The following is a 25,734-nucleotide window of genomic DNA, read 5'->3' on the forward strand; positions in this document are numbered from 1 at the left end:
TATTGGTTCTCGAGTTATGCTTTGGCTTCTTGGAAATTTTCGACATTCGACCTGGAAATCGGCGAAATTTTGCCTTCAATGACCTCTGGTGACCTGACCTTTGACCTGACCAAAAAATTGACCGAAGTGATTTCGTCATTATTTTTGACGGTCTTTCGAACCCCGCGTATCGCTACGTGGCCCAGGAGCCGAGTTACAAGGGGGGGGGTTCAAACACCCCCCCCCCAGCAGGGCGTGGAAATCCAGGACCCCCAGCCGGGCGCGGGTTAACGTAAACCTCAGGGGGCGGATATCCGCCATCCCCCAAATCGGTGCGTAGGTTAAGAAAAAATACGGTTCCTCTTTTATTATGGGCTTGTACTGGTGTTGATTTTGGTTCAAACCCGATAGTACGGAAATGTTATTTTGTGTTTTTGCACAGTGAGCACACTCATATCCGTCTACTTTCCTATGTATAACATTGGATAGCTGAAGCCCAGACCAGTGGCGGCGGAACATCTTCAATTAAGGGGGGGGGGGGGGCACTGCCGACTTTTGGTCCCATTCTTTCCATGCAACGCCCATAGGGCTAGTGTTAAAATGTCAAATTCAAAGGGTGCCCCGGTGCCCTCCCCGTTCCACTGCCTATGGCCCAGACTACTTCACATAAACTAACCCCGGCTGGCTCGTTTCATACAGTATGACATCTTATGACGTGCGGAGACTGGTGGTCCGTCTGGGCGACCACGACATCCAGCGGGACGACGAGGCAGACCACGACGAGTACGGCGTGGCCAGGATCATCCGACACAAGGGCTTCTCCGACCAGACACTGGTGAGCCACGGCAGGCGCTGGTGACTATAGTTCAGACTATAGTGCACCACCCAAGTCCCAACAGATATGCCTATTGGTGAGAACGCTCTGTCAGGAAAATTTCAGCCTTGTAGCATGATATCTTCATGGCGCGCGACGCTTCAGAGTTTGTCCGTATCGAGTGTGTCTTGCGTTGTAGTCTCCAGTGGTGGAGCGTGGCATGCGGGCGGCGCCTAATCAACGCCAGGTGACGTGGACAACCTTTATCCGCTCACTGTTTGAACTAACAGAGAAGCGCTTTACAGTGATGAACGACCCATTTGCGAATATATCAGAGTTTTCACCCCTATCCCATAGATTTCCGAAAAAAAACATTTTTCGTGAAAACGGCTATTTTTAGAGTTAAGTCCCTCTGGAGGCCAAACCGTTGACCTGAGGTCAAATCTGAGAACGAAACTCAGAAAGGTCTGTAAAAGGGCTAATGAATGCGTTAACGCATTCATCCATTAGATTTGACTAATGGAGCTACAGCGCCGTGGAAGAATTCTTCCACGGCGCTGTAGCTCCATTAGTTCCCGAGTTAGCCGTCAGATGTTTCGAAAATTGTGGAAATAGACAAAATGTAACATTTGATGACCTCTGGTGACCTGATCTTTGACCTAACCTTTAAAATGACCGAAATACTTCCGCCCTTATTTTGGACGTATTTTCGATTGCCACCTACCGCATGTCGCTACGTGGCCCAGGAGGCGAGTTAGACGGGGGGGGGGGGGCGTAAAAACGTCCCCCAAGCACGACACGGAAAACTCAGTCCACCAGCGCGGCGCGGGTTAAACATAAACAAAATTAGTACATAATAAAAGTAAATTAAGAATGTTGCTTAAAGCAGCAATTAGACAGCATTTTTCGACTTCGATTTTGAGCAATTAGTAGTACCTTCTTTGAGGCCAAATTATGGGAGTTTTGAGCCACACCATGAAACACTAAGTCTGATACTAAAAATCAAAATATAATATTTCTTTTTTGCATGTCCAGACTACGATATCCTGGCTCAAACTTTGGCCACTTTGTGTGTAAAGCCAATGGTGAAGGGAAGACTTCACGCCCGGCTGTCATTACTCGGCTACCAAATCGTGTCCGACCAGGTTTGGTCCCTAGTCCTTATGGCGTTAGACAACCATCACGTGGGAGCAATAGATGCTCCAGCCTTCAAGTCAGATAACCCACGCCTTACTGGGGTATTTCCATGACTTCATTTGCAGGGGATGTTTTGAGTCCTATCCAATCTTATAAGCTATACCTACTTAGTGCCAGTGGCGGCGGAAGGTAATTTTGGATGGGGGTGCAAAGTTTTATCAAGGGGCCCCTCTGGAAGTTTTGGGCCCCCCTTCATTTTTTGAGTGATTATTATTGATTTATGAAAAACGAAGATTTTAGAAAACTATCCCCATACACACAAGTTCTGTAAAAGGTTTGAAATTGCAATTTGCAGTGTAGGTACATACCTATCTCAAATAATGAGAGCATAAAGAAGCAAATGCAGCTAGTTTTTATCGGCCAATCTTTTAGTCTAGCCACCACCCGCAGCGTCTCAAACCACTTTTCTGGATCCGCAGTGGACTATTGAGGGCCCTACGAGACCGTTCCAGGAAGACCGTGTTTAGAAGCCCCTTGGAAACCGACCACATACATAGAGACTCCTCTAGAGACCTACATGACTCCCCAGACTGAATGAGCCCTCCGATCAAGGTCGGTCACTTGAAAGCTGCTGAAAGGTTTCAGAAGGCAGTATTAGGCTCGAAAGTCTTTTGAGGGCTCTCAGAAACCGGCATTGGACCCCAAAAAAGCCTGTATGGAGGCCCTCCAAAGCCGGGATGGAGGTCACAGGAGCCGATGTTTAGCCTAAAGAGCCAGTATGGAGGACTAAATAGAGGAAAGGGGTCTTCAGGGGTAAGCGTTTGAGCCCCAAAAGTATGTGTGGGATCTTAGAGGCAGGTAGACCCCTGGGATATGCACGGGGTCCTAGGAGCTCGCGTGTGAGGCCAACACACGCGAGCTCCTGTGTCAGCAGGCCTGGAGTTGTATCGCACGGTCTGACGTGTTGCACAAGTGTTTGCGCCATATGTGAGGCGGGTCCGGAAGCGGCGAAGAGAAATTCGTCCAGCTCTCAGACGGGTAGTCGTCCAGAGACCGAGGCGGGCAGCCGGGGCAGGGAGATAGATGGCAGAGCGTTCGCTGGCGAGCAGGCAGACGCCGCAGATGAAAAAAAGCGACGGCGGCTGCCGAGATACGAACCCCGCCAGCCCGGCTCCCGCAGTTGCTGCGGCGCTCCAGCTAGCCCAGGTCGCCGACCGCTCGGCCACTAATCACTGCGCCTGCGCGGCCCCCGACCTCCATCCAGCTCGGCGCCCGGTGAGGTCTCCGTCAGAGGGCCCCGGCGCCATGGTGTCGCGCGGGTACACCCTCATCCACAGCCCGACTCTAAAACGTCTGTTGTGGGGAATGTTCAGTGTTAAACCAAGCAATTAAATGCTCAGAGGTGAGCAGAGTCTGAAGAATGTCTCGGTATGCACTGATCAGAATATTCAATGGATGTCCCAATAAAAAAGCTATAAATGGCGGAGCAATCAACACACGTCCGCGCTGGGAGAGTGGCGCTCTCTTCCCTCCATTATATCATTATTTTGTACCTATGTACCTTCATTTGTAGTTCGCTGTACAGGGTGTCCCGGATTTGACCGAACATTTATTTTCTGGCTAAAAGTACAATTGCGCTCGATTCTAATTAGATACGAGCATTAACTTGTATATGACATCCCTTAGCTATCGAGCTTGGAGACTGTGTGATTTTGGTGGACGGTCACGACTCAAGTCAACTATTATCCAGTCAGCAAAGAGTAGTCCCTTTCCGTTTTTAGCCTTAGCTGCCAAAAGGCAATCATGGTAAATCAAGTGCCGTTCTCAACTTCGTAAACGGACTTTCGGCATGGTTCTTGCTGGAGAGCTCCAGCAGCTCATCTGCAAACAGCTAGGAGTGTGCAAAGCGCAGTTATATCAGCGAGCGAAGCCAGAGAGAGCAAGAGATAGCCTGATCGACAAGCCTGGGTGCGACCAAAAAGGAGCACGCACCAGTCGTCAAGCGAGTTGTTGCCATGCCATGGACAACAAGCGTCACCCAGCTACCCAAAAACGAGCTAAACGACATATCAGGGTTAGCTACAAAACACCAGTCTACACTTTGGACCATTATCTTACACAAAATTTTAGAATTTGGGGCCCCTAACCTGAAAAATATGCCAAAACTAACGGAAAGACAGCGAAAATCGCTACAAATCAGCCAGAAATCATAACATATGCAAAAAAGTGAATTGGAACACACTTTGTGGTCTTACGAAGGTATTCTGCCCTTATACCTTCGTAATACGAAGGTATTACGGCACTCCAGGTGGGTGTGAGGCGGCCGTCCATGCTTCCCGGCGGTTCATGGAGTGCATGAGCGGAGAAGAGGTTTTTGTTAAGATTGACATGAAGAATGCTAATACCATCCGACGCGACTGTTTTCTCCGAGACGTACGGGAACTGGCGCCTGGGCTGTATCGTTTACTATGGCGAGCTTACTCGGAACCGACCTCACTGTTTTTTGGCACGTTTAAGATTCCGTCTGCTACTGGCCTCCAGCAAGGAGATCCCTGCGGTCCAGCAGTCTTCTCGTTAGCTATTGACACTGCAGCCAGAGAAGTGAAATCGGCCTTCAATATGTGGTATTTAGACGATGGATCTATCGGTGGGGACATCGATACCGTCTGCCGTGACCTAGAACGGTTGATTCCAGCACTATCAGCTAGAGGACTTGTTGTCAACCCTACAAAATGCGAGATCATCCTGCCACGGTGCTGTAGTGAGCACCAAACGCGGTCTATTATAGAGCGCCTGCACACATTTATCCGTGGGGCTGCCTTAGTAAAAGACATTGAAGCCAGGATGCTTGGAGCGCCAATGATGGATGCGGCTGCCGAGAAAGTAATGGCGGAGAAGAAAAATGACCTGGAGCGGATGGTGGACCGGCTACAGCACATAGATGCGCACTCGGCCTTCTATCTTCTGAGAAATTGTCTGTGGATCCCGAAACTCCAGTATATCCTTCGAGCAGCCCCTGTATACAGGCGACAAGATCTCCTGCAACCTCTGGACGAGACGCTCCGCGCTGCAGTTTGTAGCATTACTAACGTCGCCTTTAGCCAGGACAGCTGGACACAGGCAGTTTTGCCGACTAGATATGGCGGACTAGGCATCAGACGCACGCAAGACCTTGCACTTCCAAGCTACGTAGCATCCCTTCACCATTGTATGCAGCTGCTGATGTCGATGCTGCCCGGATCGCTACGCGCCAGACTGTCGGCGGAACAAGAAGTTACCTTGACGGACTGGAGGATGGCGGCTGAGCCAGCGGAACCTCCAACAGGTGACGCTGCACGAAGTCAGCGTGCATGGGACACCGTACTAGCCGACAAAGTGCGAAGCAGCCTACTGGCCACCGCTACCCAGGTAGAGCAAGCCCGTCTTTTCGCAGCAGGGACGGTGGAGAGCGGAGCATGGTTGCACGCCCTGCCCTCAGCCAGCCTGGGCACGCTGCTGGACCCTCCCACCCTTAGAGTCGCCGTTGCTTTGCGCGTCGGAGCTGAAGTCTGCCAGCCACATAGGTGTCGTGGCTCCCTGGCCGACAGTTTGGGACACCATGCGCTGACCTGCCGTCTGAGCGCGGGACGTCATCCCCGCCGCACCGCGCTCAATGACGTGATTAAGCGTGCCCTGCAGACTGTCGGCTTGCCATCTCTTCTGGAGTAGAGGTGGCAAAACTGGAAAATTTTGGGACCCGGACCCGGACCCGGTCTGACTGGCACATTTCTGGAACCGGTCAGACCCGGTTTAAATCAGCGTTGGAACCAGATGGACCCGTTCCCGAAATTCATTATGAAAATTGTGTACAGTTGTAGGTATAGCAAGAAGAAAATAGTTTCTTTCCAATTGGGCATGCTTGTGTTGCAAAGTAAAAAACTCATGCCATGGTCATTTCACTTCGCTTCACAGTTTGTATTTTAGAACCAGATTCAGGTCATATTTAAGAATATAACAAGTACCTAAGTAGACCAATGAATTTCATGCTAACCTTACCTAAGCCACTTTTACTACAGCTGCTAAAAATGATGTGAACTGGGGATCCATGGAGCAGTGCCTTCACCAGAGTCAGAACCTAACATCAACATGGAACAAGATCACATACTGATACATACCTTTTCTGATATTCTTGGTAAAAGATATTCGTTTTTAGAATTATTTCATTAGTCCTTACAAATATTATCAACTATCCAAGGCCCCAAACGAGAAAGCATTCAAACTCAAAATAGAAACATCAAAACTTTATGAGGTCCGCCAGAAATGTCGACACGATAGCAATTCAGGGACAAAACAGGCGTTAAATCACTGCAAAATTTTGTTGGGGTTAAAGTACTGCAAAATCGTAATGGCAAATGGCAATAAACTTTTAAGCACTGCAAGGTTGCGGTCATGACAACCCGCGCCCTGCTGGGGGGGGGGGGTGTTTGAACACCCCCCCCCCCTTGTGGTTTTTCGCGAATATCTCAAAAACGCGTTTTTGGTACACCTTATCATACATCAATTCTACACATGTTGTGAAAATTTCAGACCAAGGTCATTCAAGGTCAGGTAACCAGGTCACTTGAAGTGACCTCACCTCATAAAAAGTTTTAATGTCTGTCATAGCTACACCGAGTGACCGATCGCTTTGAATCTTTCAGCGATTGCTAAGAGCAATAGCATGTACAAAATGTATATCTCAGAATTTTGATATCGATGACCTAAGGTCAGGTCAATTTTGCGACCTCCCCATTATAAGTCAATGGGAGAAAATTGAAATGCGCCTCTTTTGGACAAAAGACATTATAAACACTCCCAAACACCGAATTACAAGTGGCTTAGACACACAGAACATGAAAATGGTGTCCGTGACCCTTGTTTATGCCCTGAGGTCATCTTAGGTCACGAATGGTATCTAACAGTTTTTCGCAAATAACTTTTGATAGAGGCATGCTAGAGCGATGAAAACGCCTTAGATGTGTTCAGCTCGACGATACGGATCGACTGATATGCAACATGACCCTTTCCGGTCAGGTCATGACCTTGACCTGAGGTCAAATTTTCAAGTTGACCTTTCAAGGTCAAGTTATAGTTCAATCGATGCGTCTTGACGAGAGGAACACGATGCCGGTAAAAGTAAGCTCGTACAAGGCTTGGGTCAAAAGTTATTGCAGAAAAACTATTTCCGAAAAAATTGGCTATTTTTGCAGTTTTTGCCCCCTGCAGGCAAAACCGTTGACGTTAGGTCAAATCTGAGAGAATTACTCAGAAAGGGCGTTAATAGGGCTATCGAATGCGCTTTTCCGCGGCGCTGTAGCTCTATTGGTTCCCGAGTTATGCGTTGGCTTCTTGGAAATTTTCGACATTCGACCTGGAAATCGGCGAAATTTTGCCTTCTATGACCTCTGGTGACCTGACCTTTGACCTGACCAAAAAATTGACCGAAGTGATTTCGTCATTATTTTTGACGCTCTTTCGAACGCCGCCTTCCGCGTATCGCTACGTGGCCCAGGAGCCGAGTTACAAGGGGGGGTGTTCAAACACCCCCCCCCCCCCCAGCAGGGCGTGGAAATCCAGGACCCCCAGCCGGGCGCGGGTTAAGTGCCAATTTATTAACGTAGAAAACAAACTACATTTTGTTGTTAGTACCTAGACATAGAATAAATACCAAGGGTTCTGAGACTTACCTGATTTCTTCCCAAACCTGTTCCAAAATTGTAACCTTCTTGCAGTAGATTAGCGTGCGTAAGGTATAGCATATATGACGCTCAAATGCGCCATTTTCACATCAACACGGAATCATTGGCCTTGGAGAAGGGCATTGGTATTGACTCAGTTTTTTGCCAGCTGCTGCCGTATGATGGCGCTAGTAGAGCGCTATATGTTTAATACGCTCTGCTAGCGCTACCATGCGGCGCCAGTTGGCTAAAAATCTGATCCAATACTACGGTTTCTGGAGAACGCATTGGGTTCATTTTTAGCTTTATGGATTTATGAAAGGGCATGTTGGTTTTATGAGTTGTCTTCTGGCCGTGATAGAAATAATTTCAAAGCTGTTTGAGTTATGAAATGCATTTGAATATCAAACATGAACTCTGATTTCCAGTGGGCATAGTGACTTTGGTATGTCAATGTCTGAAAAGACAGGTGAGAATGCCACTGGTCAGCCTTGCTTCAATTGGATTTGTGTCCATTTATAAATGGATTTCAGTCTTCCCTACTTACCTACATATGTTATTGGTATTTGATTTCTACAGCTCAAAATATTGCTTAGGTTTTGTACAGCAAACTGAATGGAAGTGATCCGTACAAACATTTGGTGAAATGTTTTCTGGATTGCTAGCACTTATAACTTGTTAATTCTGTTGTAGGTGACAAGATAAGAAATTGAAGCAGGACTGACCAGTATGCTATAGAATAAGTAGCCCAATCTGCAGGAATATTAAAATTCAAAAGTGGAATTGGGACTTATGAACTGGAAACTGCATCGACTATGACTATGTTTGCCAAAGCATAAAAGATATTAATTCAATATTTACCATAAAGCACAGGGAAATGATAGGACCCGGTTGGACCCGGCCAAATATTTTGGGGGACCCGGTCTGGACCCATCCGGGTCCAGACCGGTTCCATAGACCGGGTCCCCGGGTCCACATTTTGCCACCTCTATTCTGGAGCCCACCGGCATCGATCGTGATGATGGGAAACGGCCGGACGGCTTGACGCTTTTCCCAGTTACTGAGGGAAAATCGCTCGTGTGAGATGCCACTTGCGTCAACACCTACGCGGCTTCCCATCTGCCGGCCACCGCCGCTGCTGCCGGCGCTGCAGCCAAGGACGCTGAGGAGAGAAAGATGCGCAAGTACTCGGGACTGGCTGATCGGTTTCAAATTCAGCCTGTGGTAATTGAAGCTAGTGGCGTCTACGGCCCGGCCACAAGCCGCTTCATAAGCCTTTTTAGGTGGTCGTTTAGTCAGCGTGACCGGCGACGCGCGTGAGTCGTCCTGGCTGCGACAAAGACTAGCGCTGGCTGTAGTCCGTGGCAACGCAGCGAGTGTCCTCCATTCGCCATTTCGCTTTGGTCCGGTCCCCTGAAGCATGCAACAGGCAAAACGCGCCTCACTGATCCGGCAGAGCGCCACCAGCTCCACGTTGACCCCGAGTGGGCTACCACACCGGATAACACCGCTAGCCGGTCAGCATCCCTCTCAGAGTCACAGGTCGGCGAGAACATAGAGTTATGCTACACCACCACCAGTCCACACCAGTCCAACAGTCACTCTCCACCACCTCCATCAGATGACAACCCTAGTATATCCGCTCGTTTGGCACGTTATCGTGAACTGTTCAGTCGAATGAAACAAGAATTCACGGCGCAAAGACTCGAGAACATGACTAGCCGCAACGTTATGGCCGATCCAGAGCTAGCCTACTACTTAACGCGAAAAGCAAAGGATCGAGCCGTGGACGCAGCATGTCCAGAGGTTCCAAGAAGGCCGCTAACACCGTGTTGAAGAAACGCCGCTTTGTGAACAAGAAGGCGTGCTAAATGTTCCATCTCTCGTAACAATCATACGCCAGTTTTGGAATTTTGTTGTGCTTTTCACCTGCATAGCCTGAAATATGTGAGTGGGCCACGTAAAAAAAATATGCCCTTTGAACCGACAAAAAAGTTGGGTGTGGACGTCAGATGGTGACAACGTCCCAACGGCGGAGACGGCCAGGCACTCGTCGAACATCAAAGTGTGAGACATTTTGAGCCACGGTGCGCTCATTCAGCTTCACGTGATGCCCCAAAGACGACCGCTAACACAGATTGCTACTGCGGTAATATTCAAGCATAACAAAAACTGGTTGCCGTGAACATAAAGCCATAAGCTTTATGTTCACGGCAACTTATGGCCATAAAGGGTTCGTTTTGGAAACCAAATATGTTGGAAGCCAGGTCACGCCATGTTTAGGCATGAAGGTTCTCCACTTAAGATGTCAAAAAACAGCGCAGCAATGGTGTAGGCAGAATTTTTTGTTTTTGAGGGAGAATGCCTTATGGTCTGGGAACAGTTTATATGCAAATTTAATCGAAAATGTTTATAGCATCCACCGGCAAGAGGTCAATGAAAACTGTCGTACAACCAGTTTCGGGAGACCTGTAAAACAACTGAAGCCATCATCGTCTGGCATTTAGCTACAATTGTCGGCTTATCTTGTAACTAGCGTGTATAGGCCCGGGCAGCGCTTGTCGAACAGCACTGCGGATCCGAAGGTTGGGACTTTAATTGTGAAAACTGCCCACCGCCAAACGCAAACACCACAAAACGCGCAAAACGCACGCCCAAAACGCCAACGCAAACTTCGCAAAAAAAGAAACAATCGCCCGCCTGCCGAAAAACGCAGAAGAAACGCCCGTCCGCCGCAAAACGCAAACACCGCAAAAACGCAAACACCGCCGCCGCAAAAAAGCCCGCATCGCCCGCCGCCAACCGCGAAACGCCGCAAAAAACGGCCGCCCGCCGAAAACCGCAACACCGCAAAAAACGGCCGCCCGCCGCAAACCGCCGCAAAAACGGCCGCCCGCCGCCAAACGCAAACACCACAAAAACAAACGCATCGCCCGCCCGCCCGCCGCCAAATACAAACACCGCAAAAAACGCAAATACCGCCGCAAAAAAACGCCCGCATCGCAAACCCGCCCGCCGCCAACCGCAAAATGCCGCAGAACGGCCGCCCGCCGCCAAACGCAAACACCCCAAAAAAAACGCAAAAACGGCCGCCCGCCGCCAAACGCAAACCCCGCCGCAAAAAACGCAAGCCGTCCGCAAAACGCAAACACTGGCGCATTAATACAAATATGGCGCCTTGCGGCAAGTGTGGTGCATTCATATATATCTGCCCTTTAAATAGCTAGCGTGTATATTGCATGTCATTTCGAAGCTATCCTTATTGAGTATATCGGACGATAAAAAGGAGAAAGTGCAATTATTTTTTCTCTTATCCTATGCGATGATTAACAGTGTTCGGTCAGTTCTGGGACACTGTAGATATGTCAATCGGATGCCAACTTTTCGGTATACTAATACCAGTATAACGCCTTTTGGGGCCACTAACGGAGCGAGCGAGAGGGTGGGCCTTGCACGTGCGAAATCGCGGGGGGGGGGTACCTCCAACTGACTTGTGCACGGCTGACGGCATCCTACTAACCGGTCTCTAGCGATGTGCCAAATTTGAGCACAATCGGCCCAGCCGTTCTCGATATCTGGAAGCGGCACCCTGCACGTGCGCACGTGCCAAATGGGTCCCAACTGACTTGTGCACGGCATCCTACTAACTGGTCCCTAACCGCGTACCAAACTTCAGCGCCATCGGTCCAGCCGTTCTCGAGATCTGGAAACGACCCCTGCACGTGCAGCAGCAGTCCTAGTGGGTGCTTACCTACCTGCCAACTTTCAGCGCAATCGACCAAGTAGTTACCGAGATATTGCAACTATTACAAAAGTGACACCTCTTCGTTTTGCACGTGGCACGTGCATAAGGGGTCACCCACATGCATCGGGAATAGTCCAATACTTGGTAGAAGGAATGAAGCTACACTATAAAAATTACCGCATGTAAATCGGTCAAGTGGTTGCTGACATATAAGCGTCGCAAAATCGTGACCACGGCCGGCCGGCCGGCCGCTGATACTCAGAAATTTCCGTTATTTTACGTAAGACTCCGCTCGCTTCGCTCGCTCCGTAACCATTTGTTATTTGATAGCTACGATCTAAAGTTTTTGATATTTATTGGTTTAACCCTCGCCCGCACATGTCATTTTGTTGCCACCCCCCCCCCCCCCTCGCCATTTCGTTCCTGTTGGAAATAGAGCTTAGCGGTAAAGACCAAAAAGATTCTTTGTGAAGAGACGAATCCAATGATCCCCAGTTTTACCTTCTCAGGTCAGTCATTGACCTTCCAGGTTAGGTCAAACTAAAAAATGTTGCTGTTTTGGGTCACCGTTGGATATCAAGTGCGCTGCTTATCATATACCGATGACGATGCTGTTTTCTGGTGCCAAGCCAGCTAGAACCTCTTTGTCACACTACCCGACCAGATTTTTGCTGCTGAGGTCATTTCAGGTCAAGTTAGGTCAAGGTCAATTATATGTGTTTGTATGTCTGTGTGTGTCTGTGTGTACACTGATGTGTGTACCGATTGTTTTTGTGTCCATATTACATGAAATCATGATCTGAGAAGCTTTTACCAAAAATGCAGTCAAAAAACTTCACAAAAAGTAAATTCAGCTTGCCTAAAACGCAATAATCTTAGATGACCTAGGTTGACCTTGACCCTGACCTTGACACCTGTACATCGTCGAACAACATGTTCCATGATAGGTGGGAGGTAAGAGTCTAAGACTGGCAAAAAAGGCCGAAATCAAGGTGTCAAAAGCTCACGAGGCCCATGGCAAACGCAAGATGTTGAGAATTGGCCAGTTGGGTCATGACATAACCTGAAAAACAAGATCATATCTCCGAAACCAAAAATCACAGAAACTTGAAATTTTCAGAGGACATCAAGAAAGGATAGAGGAGCAGCTATATCAAAAATCAGCTTTCTAGCTTTAAAAATGTTGAGTGCAGAGCAGAAAGACTACCTGGGGGGGGGGGGGGGGGGTGGCAACCACCCCCACCCCCATGTGCGGGCGAGGGTTAAACCTTTGATTAACCTTGCAGGCGGTGGGGGCATTTTTTGCCCCCCTTTAGTTTTTTCGATATATCTCCAGAACCGCTGCGCCGATCGTCACCAAACTTTCAGTACCCTCCCGTGAATAGCTTTTGTACATTGTGACCTAAAAAGTTTCCAAAGGCTATAATAGGTTGGCCGCTAATGACGTCGGAGTGACGTCATTTCTGCCATTTTCGACCCAAAAAAGGTTCCGCGGGAAGAGCTGTCAGGCCTGCAGCTTTAAAGATACAGAAAAATGCTGAAAGGTGTAGAATAAAAAGGGCTACAAGACCGCGACTCGGATTTTTAAAATTTTTGGATTTTGACTAAAAAAAAAATCAAAAATAGGTTTCTTTAATATAACAGCCAAAAATGTTTTGAGATCAATACCTCTTTTTTTGGCCAAGTTGTAGCGAAAAAAAAAATCAAAATTGATGTCAAATATTCAAACTCAATTTTCAGCAATTCTAGAGTAGCGCAAAACAAAGACAACCATTAGACTCCCCGTGGCAAGCTGCATCGAATCAATCCCATAACCTTGACCTGACCTCTACCAGAAAGTGACCTAAACCGTACCTGGTGGTCTTATAACAAACATCATTGAGTTGGAAATGAAAAATTGGCCATGAAACGTGCATCGCACAACCTTAGGGAAGTTGGGTTCATGTGCTGACCTTTGGTGACCTGACCTGTGACCTGACCTGGTATTATCAGTGACCTCTAATAGCATCATATGCACTAGGCAACTGACGCCCTATCGCTGATTCTCGACAAAATGCGTTTTACTCGGTGTTATAGCGCCCCCAAGGTCAATAAAATTTGGTTTCCCATTACAAATTTGACAGGGCTATCTAACTCCGTTTGAATTTTACGGATCCGTCCAGTAGTTTCGGAGATACGGGGGGGGGGCAAAAAAAATGTCCCCCTCCCCCACCGCGCGGAAGGTGGCCGGGAGGCCCACCGCCTGCCGGATTCAGTCTCACTGATGCATTATTTGTTGTGAATTTGGTAACAAGTTATTTCTCTCTATGTTTTACCCAATGTATTTCGTTTAGTTGTATGTATTTTATGTATGTATTTCGTTTGGTTCTTGTTATTTTCCATCGTTCTGGCTAGTCCATAGATATGTGCTTTTGTATTTATTTCCAAAATATCTGCAATTGATATGATTAGTTTGCTGACATTGCACATGTGTCGATTGCAGCACACTGACATTGCTCTACTTACACTCTCCAAGAAGGTGACATTCAGAGAGAACATCCGGCCGATTTGCCTGGTCAGCGACGAGGCGGTCCACTACGCTGGCGACAATGTCACAGTGGCCGGCTGGGGCTCCCTCAGCGAAGGTGAGTACCGAAAGCGACCGTCACCTGTTGTACAGTCGACTACAGAATGATGTCCCACTCCTAAGAAGCTATCAGTTAACCAATTTCGGGTACAACCCTTTATCAATCGCTACAAGTAATATAAAAGCCGTAAAATCACATCTGCCACATTTGCCACACATATTTGCTTTTTATATTTTTTGTAGCGATTGCTAAAGGGTTGTACCCGAAATATATCAGCATACTTGCTGATTTAAATAAAAATAAAACTATTTCATTATTATTTCACATTTTCTAACGTTGAGGATAATTGGTCAACGTTCTTTCATTCTGACCCGGCCTGGTCTAAACGCTTAACGACATCATCTGTGATCAAAACTAACACGATCTTCGTGATCAGCACCCCGGAAAACCCCTTAGCAGCCACACTTTACGACTTTCTAACAGGTCCCAATATTCCCGATTTTTGGGTCATTGACCTGACCTGGAAGGTCACCCGATAACCTAGGACCTTAAAATTGGGTATCATTGGCTTCCTCTCGTGACGGGCAACACGCTTGTTTTTTCCGCGAAGCTCTAGCTCCATCAGGGGCCAAACGCGAAGGGGGGGGGGGGGGTCGTACCAACCCCCCCCCTTGTGCCGTCGAAGGACTCAAAATGGCCTGTCTGTGCCGGCGAGGGTTGATGATTCCCTTTTGTTTCTACAACGTTATTGACCGCAATGCCCTTCACTCAATGAAGGAAACCATATCAGACGAAACTGTGAGTCCTGCTGGGTTGCAAAATTTCCCTACCGCACTACCGGCATGCCGGTAATTTTTCACTACCGCAGGTTTTTTCGTGGTATCTGGCATGTCTTGCTGGTAGCATGCCGGTATTTTTGATTTTGCACAAAAAGAAAATTATCAGCATATGGTTCAAACTTTGGACACTACGAGGCTATTGAATTGTAATAACAGCAATCTTAGCCACTGCAAAATACATTTTGTGGTAGAAGTTCCATTGCTAAGGGTAGGGATAACACATGAACCTCAGCATTTCAAAGGTTTGGCTCTAATTAGAATTGTCAGGAATCTACTGTGGTCTATCAAAGGAAGACAAAGAATACTCATTCATGTTGCAAAAGCACAACCAATTAGTAAGTCTGATGGTAGGTAATAGGCATAATACAATAACTAAAATAAATAAATGTTCATGGCAACATTCCCCAGGCAAAAGGCAGAATCGAAACAACACAAAACACATTGTTTGGAAACTGGCCTTGAGTCCTGAGATGTGGTCTGAGATACTCTACAAAGAATTTGACACTGAAAATCCAGCTGAAAAGGAGGTGTTAGGTAGCCCTGAGCCTAACCAGGGCACTAAAGAGTCGGGTACTCCAAAGTTTTTCCTAGTATATACTAGAATCCTACTATATCATCTAGAAAAACAACTAGAACTGAGAGGTTACAACTATATACCGAAAATTATCCCAGGATATGGCTGCGCTCAAGCGCGGCGCAGCTGGCGCTCGCGTTTCGATATATTGCGCGTAATATTTATACACAATGCGGCCTGTGGTTTCGCGCGGGGTTCATTGGTGTTCTCTCTTCATTTAAAGACTTTAGAGTTAAGAAATGTGAAGTATCAATAACTATCGTATGCATAAAAATCCGCTCTTCATCATGCATGGAAAAGTCTGAAAGGGCTTTCTGGGCAGTTGTGTGCAAATCTACAAACTGCTGAGCTTGAATTTTGATTTCAATTTGGGTGATGGGCCAGCCTCATGCTTTCTCATTCTCTCACTGTTACTTAACAATGTGCTTAAAATAGGTTCAGTGAATTTTATCAGAGGACACCTGAAGACATCTTTCGATTTAACTTGAGCAGTTAGTATAATTGTATTGCAAGGATTGTTTACGCCAGCTTTATCTTGCTCTACTTGCAATGGCTACAGCTTACGAACAATATTTGTGTATTTTCTTTTCTATTTTGGTCGTTTGTATGCATTTTTAGAGCTCTGACAGGCTGACGAAGGAAGACTGAAGTATTCCAAAAGCTATCATTACTAACAAATAAAGCTGGTCTTTTGAACAAACTTAATAATATCTGTCAACAATAACTGTCCCAGTCCCCAGATGAATACCACCAACGTGTAACATCATACTTCGTGTAAGTATCTCGTACAGCTGTGTTGTTGCGATAATGAAATCAAAACACATGCATTCTATATCCGGGTGAAAGTGGATAGTATGTAAAAAGTAGCATTTGTTGCCACTTGTTAGTGATAATCATGCAGCATCTTGTAATTTTAAATTAAGTGAAATAATGTAAAATTTAGTTGATTGAAACTAAACATGGAAGATAATTTTTAGGTCAATTTTTAGTTCTCTTGCCGTTCTTGATATTCCACTTAACTCACATACCAGTTTAAAAGTTATTTCAGGGCTTCCACAATAGCCATGTCTTTGTGGTCAATCATCCTCACAGCAGCCTGAATCAATTTCATTCATTACTTCCCTAGCTAAATACCTCTGATCCTTTTTCAGGATGAGACCTGCACCTCGAACCTCGAGTGAATGCTTCCTCAAACAAAGCTAAACAAAGGTGTCATCAGCTGTATAAATCAGAACAGGAAGGAAGCTGAGCCTTCAACATAGGTGCCAGCTTGTGTGAACTTGTGGCTTTCAGGGTGTGCACCGCCCACCCAGTGTTCATTTCCGTAAACATCAAAAATGTGTGACCACAAAGGGAAACCCTTATGAAGGTAACATCTCTCAACCTTATAGATTCTAAGATCCCCTTAACATTCAACTACCCAAGATTAACAGGTCACTTAAATAACCATGCATTACTCCTCTGATAATGCTTGTCATGTTTTCAGATAGGTACACGTTCTTTCATCCTGATTTTTGAAGCATAAGTACCACCTGAATTTGTTTTTATTGCAAGTGTGATTCGTGTAATTTCATCTTGATGTGTTCCAAGATGATCGTGCTCGCAGCTATGCCTCATTGACTACCATGGCCGAAACTTTTTTGAGAGGGTTACCATAGTGTTCTCCGTCTTATGTGTTGAGGATGAGCTGTATCTTGTGATCAATGTTTAACTTTAGTGTAACACAGTGACATTTTTCAATGCCAAAGTTTATTTGTAAAGAGCCAAAGTTATTTGCATTGGAACGAGCGGTAATGTGATGTGTGGAACAAGTAATTTGCACGATTGTGAACCACTTACTCTGTAACCCAAAGTGGGATGTTTACATATATGAAAATGTTCAGTGTTCATCGTCGATAGATAATAAAAACATAAGCATACCAGTAGATGGATTGGTCGGTGGTCGTCCAACATAGTATCAGAGCTGCAATTTTGACACCATCGTGTTCGTCATGCTCAGCCACGTCGAATGATATGCTTTTTGTATGGGTGAGGTAAATTTAGGATGTTCCAAGGTCAGGTCAAGTCATGACCTCATGATTAGGTCAAGTTGCACATGATTCAGTTCGGCAGGTCTTTCTGAGTCCATTCGTGTCTTTTCCGTCTAAGATCACTGTCAGCGCCAAAACAACTCTTTATTCCCCCTTTGGCTTATAGGTAATGGTCAGATCACCTGACCGACCTGACCTTACGTGACCTTTAGGGGAAATCCGAAGCTAACAACTTTTGAAAATTAGGGAGTTTGATCAGTTCTATAAGTTTCATCTACCTGTGATAGATCTCCTTGCATTGATGGAGTTACGATGTTGCGACGTCTTCGAGACCGTGCAGAGGTTAACTTATGACGCCATAGGTCAGTGACCTGACCTGACCTGAAAATGAGGTTGGTGCCACAAAATCCGGCTTGAATCAAAGGTCAGGTATACCAGCTTACAACTCTCCATCACCAGCGCGCTTACCCCTACTTTGCATTGCAGCCATGGTTTGCCGCACATTTACGATAAAAGTTTTGGTCTGTCCGAGATTCGAACACAGGGCCTTCGGATGTGTCAAAAACATGGGGTCATATATGGACGAATATCTCGAAAACGGTTGGATGGGCTTGAACTTTTCGTCCCAAAAATGGAAATAAAAATGTTGTAGCTATCTTTTAACATACCTTATACGTGGCTGCCCACACTACGAGACCTTGAAAACCGAGCGCAAAAAGTCTCATTTTAACACGCAACCCTATGGGCTAGTAGGAAAAGTCACGCCCATGCTGCCATATGACTTTGGAGGGGGCTGAGCCTAACTTTGGTCCGAAAATGAAATGAAAATAAATTAAACTGGCATTTTGTCTTATCTTTACAAGAAAACACAACATGCAGACGAAATAAATACAAAGTGGCGCAATGTGGCGCAAAGGCAACCAAGGATTGACTTTTAAGATCCTCTGTCCCCTAATGAAAGGATGTAAGCTGATGACGTAATTTAATTATCCATTTGAGTAGGATTTCGGGTTTTTTGAAGCGCTGAGTTTTTGCAGCGAGCTTTTTCTCTTAGGGCTTGCGAGATATCTGCGTGCACACATATCTCTTCAGCATTGCGCGTGACATGGAATGCGGCTGAATTCACGTGCGATTGTGAGTGAGGTACCCCCAGTTGGAAGATTCGGCTGTAGAATATGTAGTTTTAAATACGTAGTTTGACGTAAATCTCGGAAAAGTGAGATACGGCCAGGAATGAGTGTGGGTACCTCCGTCCTGAAGATTCTGATCGGCGCCGATTGAAATAATTCGCGGTGCGTATCTCGGCTTATTGACGACCGATTGACACGGGACAAACACCGATCGATACCAAATGGCTCTGGGGGGGGGGGGGGATAGAGTGGCAAGTTTTCCTACCCGACGAACCCGGAATTATCCCGAGGAGGTAGGGGTGGGAGTAGAGTCGGGGGAACAAGGGGGGCGAGTACAAGTACCAAGCAAGTACCAAGTACTTTCGCAAGTACCAAGTACTTTTACAAGTACCAAGCAAGTACCAAGTACTTTTGCAAATACCAAGCAAGTACCAAGTACTTTGGCAAATACCGAGTACTTATGCAAATACCAAGCAAGTACCAAGTACTTTGGCAAATACCGAGTACTTTGGCAAGTACCAAGCAAGTACCAAGTACTTTTGCAAGTTCAGCAAGTTTTTCGCCAATATCGAAGCTTCTAGACGTCCGATCAACACGGGACGAACACCAATCGGTCCCAAATTTTTTCCTTAATCATTTTATGGCCAACGCGACGCGGAGCGAGCCAAGATATCTTGTTTAATTATCCATTTGAGTAGGATTTGGGGTTTTTTGAATTGCTCAGTTTTTGCAGCGAGCTTTTTCTCTTAGGGCTTGCGAGATATCTGCGTGCACACATATCTCTTCAGCATTGCGCGTGACATGGAATGCGGCTGAATTCACGTGCGATTGTGAGTGAGGTACCCCCAGTTGGAAGATTCGGCTGTAGAATACGTAGTTTTAAATACGTAGTTTAACGTAGATCTCGGAAAAGTGAGATACCCCATATGCTTAACACAGAGCCGAGCGGCGGCTGACAGGTGGCCGGCTCTCGGGAGATCGGCAGCCGACACTCGAAAAATCGACAACCCGCCGCTGAATGCGCGTGCGGCAGTGCTGAGCCGAGTCGTTCCCACGGTCTGGCGGCCAGCTGGGTGGGGGGCGGGGTGGGGAGTGGGGCGCCGATTGCCAGCCGCTTCCCCACGGGCAGGTGCTGCCACCTGCGCAGTAGTTCCACTGGCGGCCGCCAGGCCCGTGCGGCAAGCGGGCCGTGCACGGTAGTTCCGCCAGCGGCCGCTAGATGGATACCGCCGCGCGCGTCGTGTCTAACCTGACGAAGCTACAAAAAGTTAGATAACTTTAATAAGAGGGACGGTAAAGCCACAATTCCAACGCTGAATGTTGGGCAAAAGCAAAGGGATCCAACACAGCCATCTGTATTTACTGTATTTACCCTTTTCAGTCAGCGATAAGCCCCAGCAATCGCACCGCTGCAAAACTCGCAAGCTGTTCACCGTGCAGGGTATTGCATTATAACCACCCACCGGCTCTATCAACGCAAGTGGAATCGCTTAATAGGTAGGACGCAAAAAGCAAGAAAGAAATGATAGGTAGGTGAAACAAAATACGAATTGGAATTAAACATAACTCAAATTGCAATCAAACATTGAAAAAAATCAAAACGAACTGTGACCAAGGGAAATTTGGAAAGTCTTTGGTCGTCTAAAGACGTCTGATTTAAACGTCGGAAAGGAACAAGTTCTTTGCGGTATTTAGGCAAGTAAATACCAAGTATTTTAGAACAAGTTCTTTGCGGTATTTAGGCAAGTAACTACCTTTGGCAGGTTTCCAGTACATTAGCAAGTTTTCAGTACATTACCAAGTAGCAGGTGATACAGCAAGCTGGCAGGTATTTTGGCAAGTTCAACAAGTTTTTCGCGATTATCTAAGCTTCTAGACGTCGGATCAACACGGGACAAACACCAATCGGTCCCAAATTTTCTCCTTAATCATTTTATGGCCAACGCGACGCGGAGCGAGCCAAGATATCTTGTTTATATATCCATTTGAGTAGGATTGCGGGTTTTTTGAAACGCTCAGTTTTTGCAGCGAGCTTTTTCTCTTAGGGCCTGCGAGATAGCTGCGTACACACATATCTCTTCAACATTGCGCGCCACACAGGAATGCGGCTGAATCACGTGCGATTGTGAGTGAGATACCCTCAGTTTCAAGATTCGGCTGTAGAATATGTAGTTTTAAATACGTAGTTTGACGTAGATCTCGGAAAAGTGAGATACCCCATATGCTTAACACAGAGCCGAGCGGCGGCTGACAGGTGGCCGGCTCTCGGGAGATCGGCAGCCGACACTCGAAAAATCGACAACCCGCCGCTGAATGCGCGTGCGGCAGTGCTGAGCCGAGTCGTTCCCACGGTCTGGCGGCCAGCTGGGTGGGGGCGGGGTGGGGAGTGGGCCGGCCGATTGCCAGCCGCTTCTCCACGGGCAGGTGCTGCCACCTGCGCAGTAGTTCCACTGGCGGCCGCCAGGCCCGTGCGGCAAGCGGGCCGTGCGCGGTAGTTCCGCCAGCCGCCGCCAGATGGATACCGCCGCGCGCGTCGTGTCTAACCTGACGAAGCTACAAAAAGTTAGATAACTTTAATAAGAGGGACGGTAAAGCCACAATTCCAACGCTGAATGTTGGGCAAAAGCAAAGGGATCCAACATAGACATCTGTATTTACTGTATTTACCCTTTTCAGTCAGCGATAAGCCCCAGCAATCGCACCGCTGCAAAACTCGCAAGCTGTTCACCGTGCAGGGTATTGCATTATAACCACCCACCGGCTCCCTCAACGTAAGTGTAATCGGTTAATAGGTAGGACGCAACAAGCAAGTGAAAAATGATAGGTAGGTGAAACAAAGTACAAATTAAAATTAAGCATAACTCAAATTACAAAGAATTCATTGAAAAATCCAATCGAACTGAGACCAAGGAAAATTTAGAAAATCTTTGGTCGTCTTAACCCTCGCCCATGTAGGGGGGGGGGTTGGTGCAACCCCCCCCCCCTGAGGTTTTTCGGAAATAGTGCAAAAACGGCGGCGCGCAGCGCCGCCAAATTTTGGGTACCTTATGGGGCAAACTTTGCGCATCTTTTGATAAAAAAAATTTGACCGGGTCATGTCAGGTCACGGAGTTATGACGTCACAAAGGGAACAGCCTCCGGCCGGATTTTCACAAACTGAGTGCCAACGCCCGAGGTTTCCTGCCGGTGGTACGGACATCGGTTGATGGATCGTGATGAAACTTCCCATGCATGTTGGGGCAAGTATTGGCTATCATATGGTATAAGAAACTTGACCGGGTCAGGTCAGGTCACGGAGCTATGACGTCACAAGAGGAACAGCGTCCGGTACTATTTTTGAAAAGCGCCCGAACCACTATTTTGCTAATTCTTGTCACCTCAATGGGAATATGCAGCAATATTAGCTTCTATAGGGAGCAAATGGACCTTCCAAATCCAAAAATACAATCAGATTTCAAAAATTTAAATTTTGATTTTTCGAATTTCTGCCGCCGACTGTGACCTTGCCGACTTCCGGCGCTCCCAACGCGCCATTTTTAGAGCTATGGAAACGAAATACATACCAAACGATAGAGAATTGATCAAGGAACACGATAGTGAAGGTTTCAAGTCGATATCTCCCACCGTTTTGCCGCAATCGCCGCGGAAAGTTGAAAAAAGTCTATTTTTCCGAAAATTTGACCTTTGACCGGTCAAAAGTAGGTCAAATGTTGACCTAGGACCAAAAAATATACCACCAATCGCGAGATCTCGGCGAGAGCAATCCGTTGGTCCTTTCCGCTAAGCTCTACGACGCTCCGTTTTCAAACGCCAAGGGGGGGGTCGCACCAACCCCCCCCCTGCATGGGCGAAGGTGGCAGATCGCCGTTTACGGGCGAGGGTTAAGACGTCTGATTTAAACGTCGGAAAGGAACAAGTTCTTTACGGTATTTAGGCAAGTAAATACCAAGTATTTTAGAACAAGTTCTTTGCGGTATTTAGGCAAGTAAATACCTTTGGCAGGTTTTCAGTACATTAGCAAGTTTTCAGTACATTACCAAGTAGCAGGTGATACAGCAAGCTGGCAAGCAGGTGATACAGCAAGCTGGCAGGTATTTTGGCAAGTTCATCAAGTTTTTCGCGAATATCTAAGCTTCTAGACGTCCGATCAACATGGGACAAACACCAATCGGTCCCAAATGTTCTCCTTAATCATTTTATGGCCAACGCGACGCGTAGCGAGCCAAGATATCTTGTTTAATTATCCATTTGAGTAGGATTTGGGGTTTTTTGAATTGCTCAGTTTTTGCAGCGAGCTTTTTCTCTTAGGGCTTGCGAGATATCTGCGTGCACACATATCTCTTCAGCATTGCGCGTGACATGGAATGCGGCTGAATTCACGTGCGATTGTGAGTGAGGTACCCCCAGTTGGAAGATTCGGCTGTAGAATACGTAGTTTTAAATACGTAGTTTAACGTAGATCTCGGAAAAGTGAGATACCCCATATGCTTAACACAGAGCCGAGCGGCGGCTGACAGGTGGCCGGCTCTCGGGAGATCGGCAGCCGACACTCGAAAAATCGACAACCCGCCGCTGAATGCGCGTGCGGCAGTGCTGAGCCGAGTCGTTCCCACGGTCTGGCGGCCAGCTGGGTGGGGGGCGGGGTGGGGAGTGGGGCGCCGATTGCCAGCCGCTTCCCCACGGGCAGGTGCTGCCACCTGCGCAGTAGTTCCACTGGCGGCCGCCAGGCCCGTGCGGCAAGCGGGCCGTGCGCGGTAGTTCCGCCAGCGGCCGCTAGATGGATACCGCCGCGCGCGTCGTGTCTAACCTGACGAAGCTACAAAAAGTTAGATAACTTTAATAAGAGGGACGGTAAAGCCACAATTCCAACGCTGAATGTTGGGCAAAAGCAAAGGGATCCAACACAGCCATCTGTATTTACTGTATTTACCCTTTTCAGTCAGCGATAAGCCCCAGCAATCGCACCGCTGCAAAACTCGCAAGCTGTTCACCGTGCAGGGTATTGCATTATAACCACCCACCGGCTCTATCAACGCAAGTGGAATCGCTTAATAGGTAGGACGCAAAAAGCAAGAAAGAAATGATATGTAGGTGAAACAAAATACGAATTGGAATTAAGCATAACTCAAATTGCAATCAAACATTGAAAAAAGTCAAAACGAACTGTGACCAAGGGAAATTTGGAAAGTCTTTGGTCGTCTAAAGACGTCTGATTTAAACGTCGGAAAGGAACAAGTTCTTTGCGGTATTTAGGCAAGTAAATACCAAGTATTTTAGAACAAGTTCTTTGCGGTATTTAGGCAAGTAACTACCTTTGGCAGGTTTCCAGTACATTAGCAAGTTTTCAGTACATTACCAAGTAGCAGGTGATACAGCAAGCTGGCAGGTATTTTGGCAAGTTCAACAAGTTTTTCGCGATTATCTAAGCTTCTAGACGTCCGATCAACACGGGACAAACACCAATCGGTCCCAAATTTTCTCCTTAATCATTTTATGGCCAACGCGACGCGGAGCGAGCCAAGATATCTTGTATAGTATACTATTTGACTAGGATTTGGCGTTATTTGAAACGTTCAGTTTTTGCAGCGAGCTTTTCCTGTTAGGGCTTGCGAGATACCCGCGGAAACACATATCTCTTCAACATTGCGCGCCACACAGGAATGCGGCTGATTCACGTGCTTTTGTGAGCGAGGTGCTTCCCTCCGGGAGAAATTCGCCGTCCCCATATGCTTAACACAGAGCCGAGCGGCGGCTGACAGGTGGCCGGCTCTCGGGAGATCGGCAGCCGACACTCGAAAAATCAACAAGCCGCCGCTGAATGCGCGTGCGGCAGTGCTGAGCCGAGTCGTTCCCACGGTCTGAGGTACCCCCAGTTTGAAGATTCGGCTGTAGAATATGTAGTTTTAAATACGTAGTTTGACGTACATCTCGGAAAAGTGAGATACGGCCAGAAATGAGTGTGGGTCCCTCCGTTCTGAAGATTCTGATCGACGCCGATTGAAATAATTCGCCGTGCATATCTCGGCTTATTGACGACCGATTGACACGGGATCAACACCGATCGATACCAAATGGCTCTGTGGGGGGGGGGGAGTAGAGTGGCAAGTTTTCCTACCCGACGAACCCGGAACTATCCCGAGGGGGTAGGTGTGGGAGTGGGTCCGTATCAAAGCGTCCAAAACCGCAGCACCCAAAGTACGCAACATCCAAAACCGCAGCGTCCAAAGTACGCAACGTCCAAAATACGTCCAAAATCGGGTTTTTAGGGGGCATTCACAAAGTCCAAAACCGAAACATCCAAAACCGCAACGTCCAAAAACGTATCATCCAAAAAACGCAACATCCAAGGACGCAACATCCAAAGAACGTAACCTCCAAAACCACAACGTCCAAGACCACGGCATCCAAGGCACGCAACATCCTAAACCAACCTAACCTAACCTAACCTAACCTAACCTAACCGAACCTAACCTACTGATTTTGGCCTATCCCTAACCCAACCTAACCCAACCTAACCTAACCTACTGATTTTTGCCTACCGGGGATAAGGAAACCTAACCTAACCTAACCTAACCTAACCTAACCTAACCTACTGATTTATGCCAACCGGGGATAAGGAAACCTAACCTAACCTAACCTACTGATTTTTGCCTATCCCTAACCCAACCTAACCTAACCTAACCTAACCTACTGATTTTTGCCTACCGGGGATAAGGAAACCCAACCTAACCTAACCTAACCTAACCTAACCTAACCTAACCTACTGATTTATGCCTACCGGGGGTAAGGAAACCTAACCTAACCTACCCGACCCTAACCTAACCTAACCTAACGGTTTTGGATGTTGCGTACTTTGGATGTTGCGTACTTTGGATGTTGCGTACTTTGGATGATGCGTCCTTGGATGTTGCGTTTTTGGATGATACGTTTTGGATGTTGCGGTTTTGGATGTTTCGGTTTTGGACGTTGTGAATGCTCCCTATATACCCGATTTTGGACGTATTTTGGACGTTGCGTACTTTGGACGCTGCGGTTTTGGATGTTGCGTACCTTGGATGCTGCGGTTTTGGACGCTTTGATGGTCCCCCGTGGGAGTAGAGTCGGGGGAACGGGGGGGGGGGGGGCGAGTGCAAGTACCAAGTACTTTCGCAAGTACCAAGCAAGTACCAAGTACTTTTACAAGTACCAGGCAAGTACCAAGTACTTATGCAAATACCAAGCAA

At 47.1% G+C, this 25,734-nt stretch overlaps 1 protein-coding gene across 1 annotated transcript in view; it reads left to right on the forward strand.

The window, feature by feature from the left end:
- LOC122379085 (serine proteinase stubble-like) overlaps positions 1-25,734 on the forward strand; it is a 233,830-nt gene that overhangs the window by 140,036 nt on the left and 68,060 nt on the right. Inside the window, exons 5-6 of the mRNA XM_043361016.1 lie at positions 679-814; positions 13,854-13,995. Of these exons, the coding sequence (XP_043216951.1) occupies positions 679-814; positions 13,854-13,995 (278 nt within the window). The remainder of the gene's footprint in view (positions 1-678; positions 815-13,853; positions 13,996-25,734) is intronic.

This window comes from Amphibalanus amphitrite, unplaced genomic scaffold, assembly GCF_019059575.1.
Source record: "Amphibalanus amphitrite isolate SeventyFive unplaced genomic scaffold, NRLGWU_Aamphi_draft 000071F_arrow, whole genome shotgun sequence".
Lineage (NCBI taxonomy): Eukaryota > Metazoa > Arthropoda > Thecostraca > Balanomorpha > Balanidae > Amphibalanus > Amphibalanus amphitrite.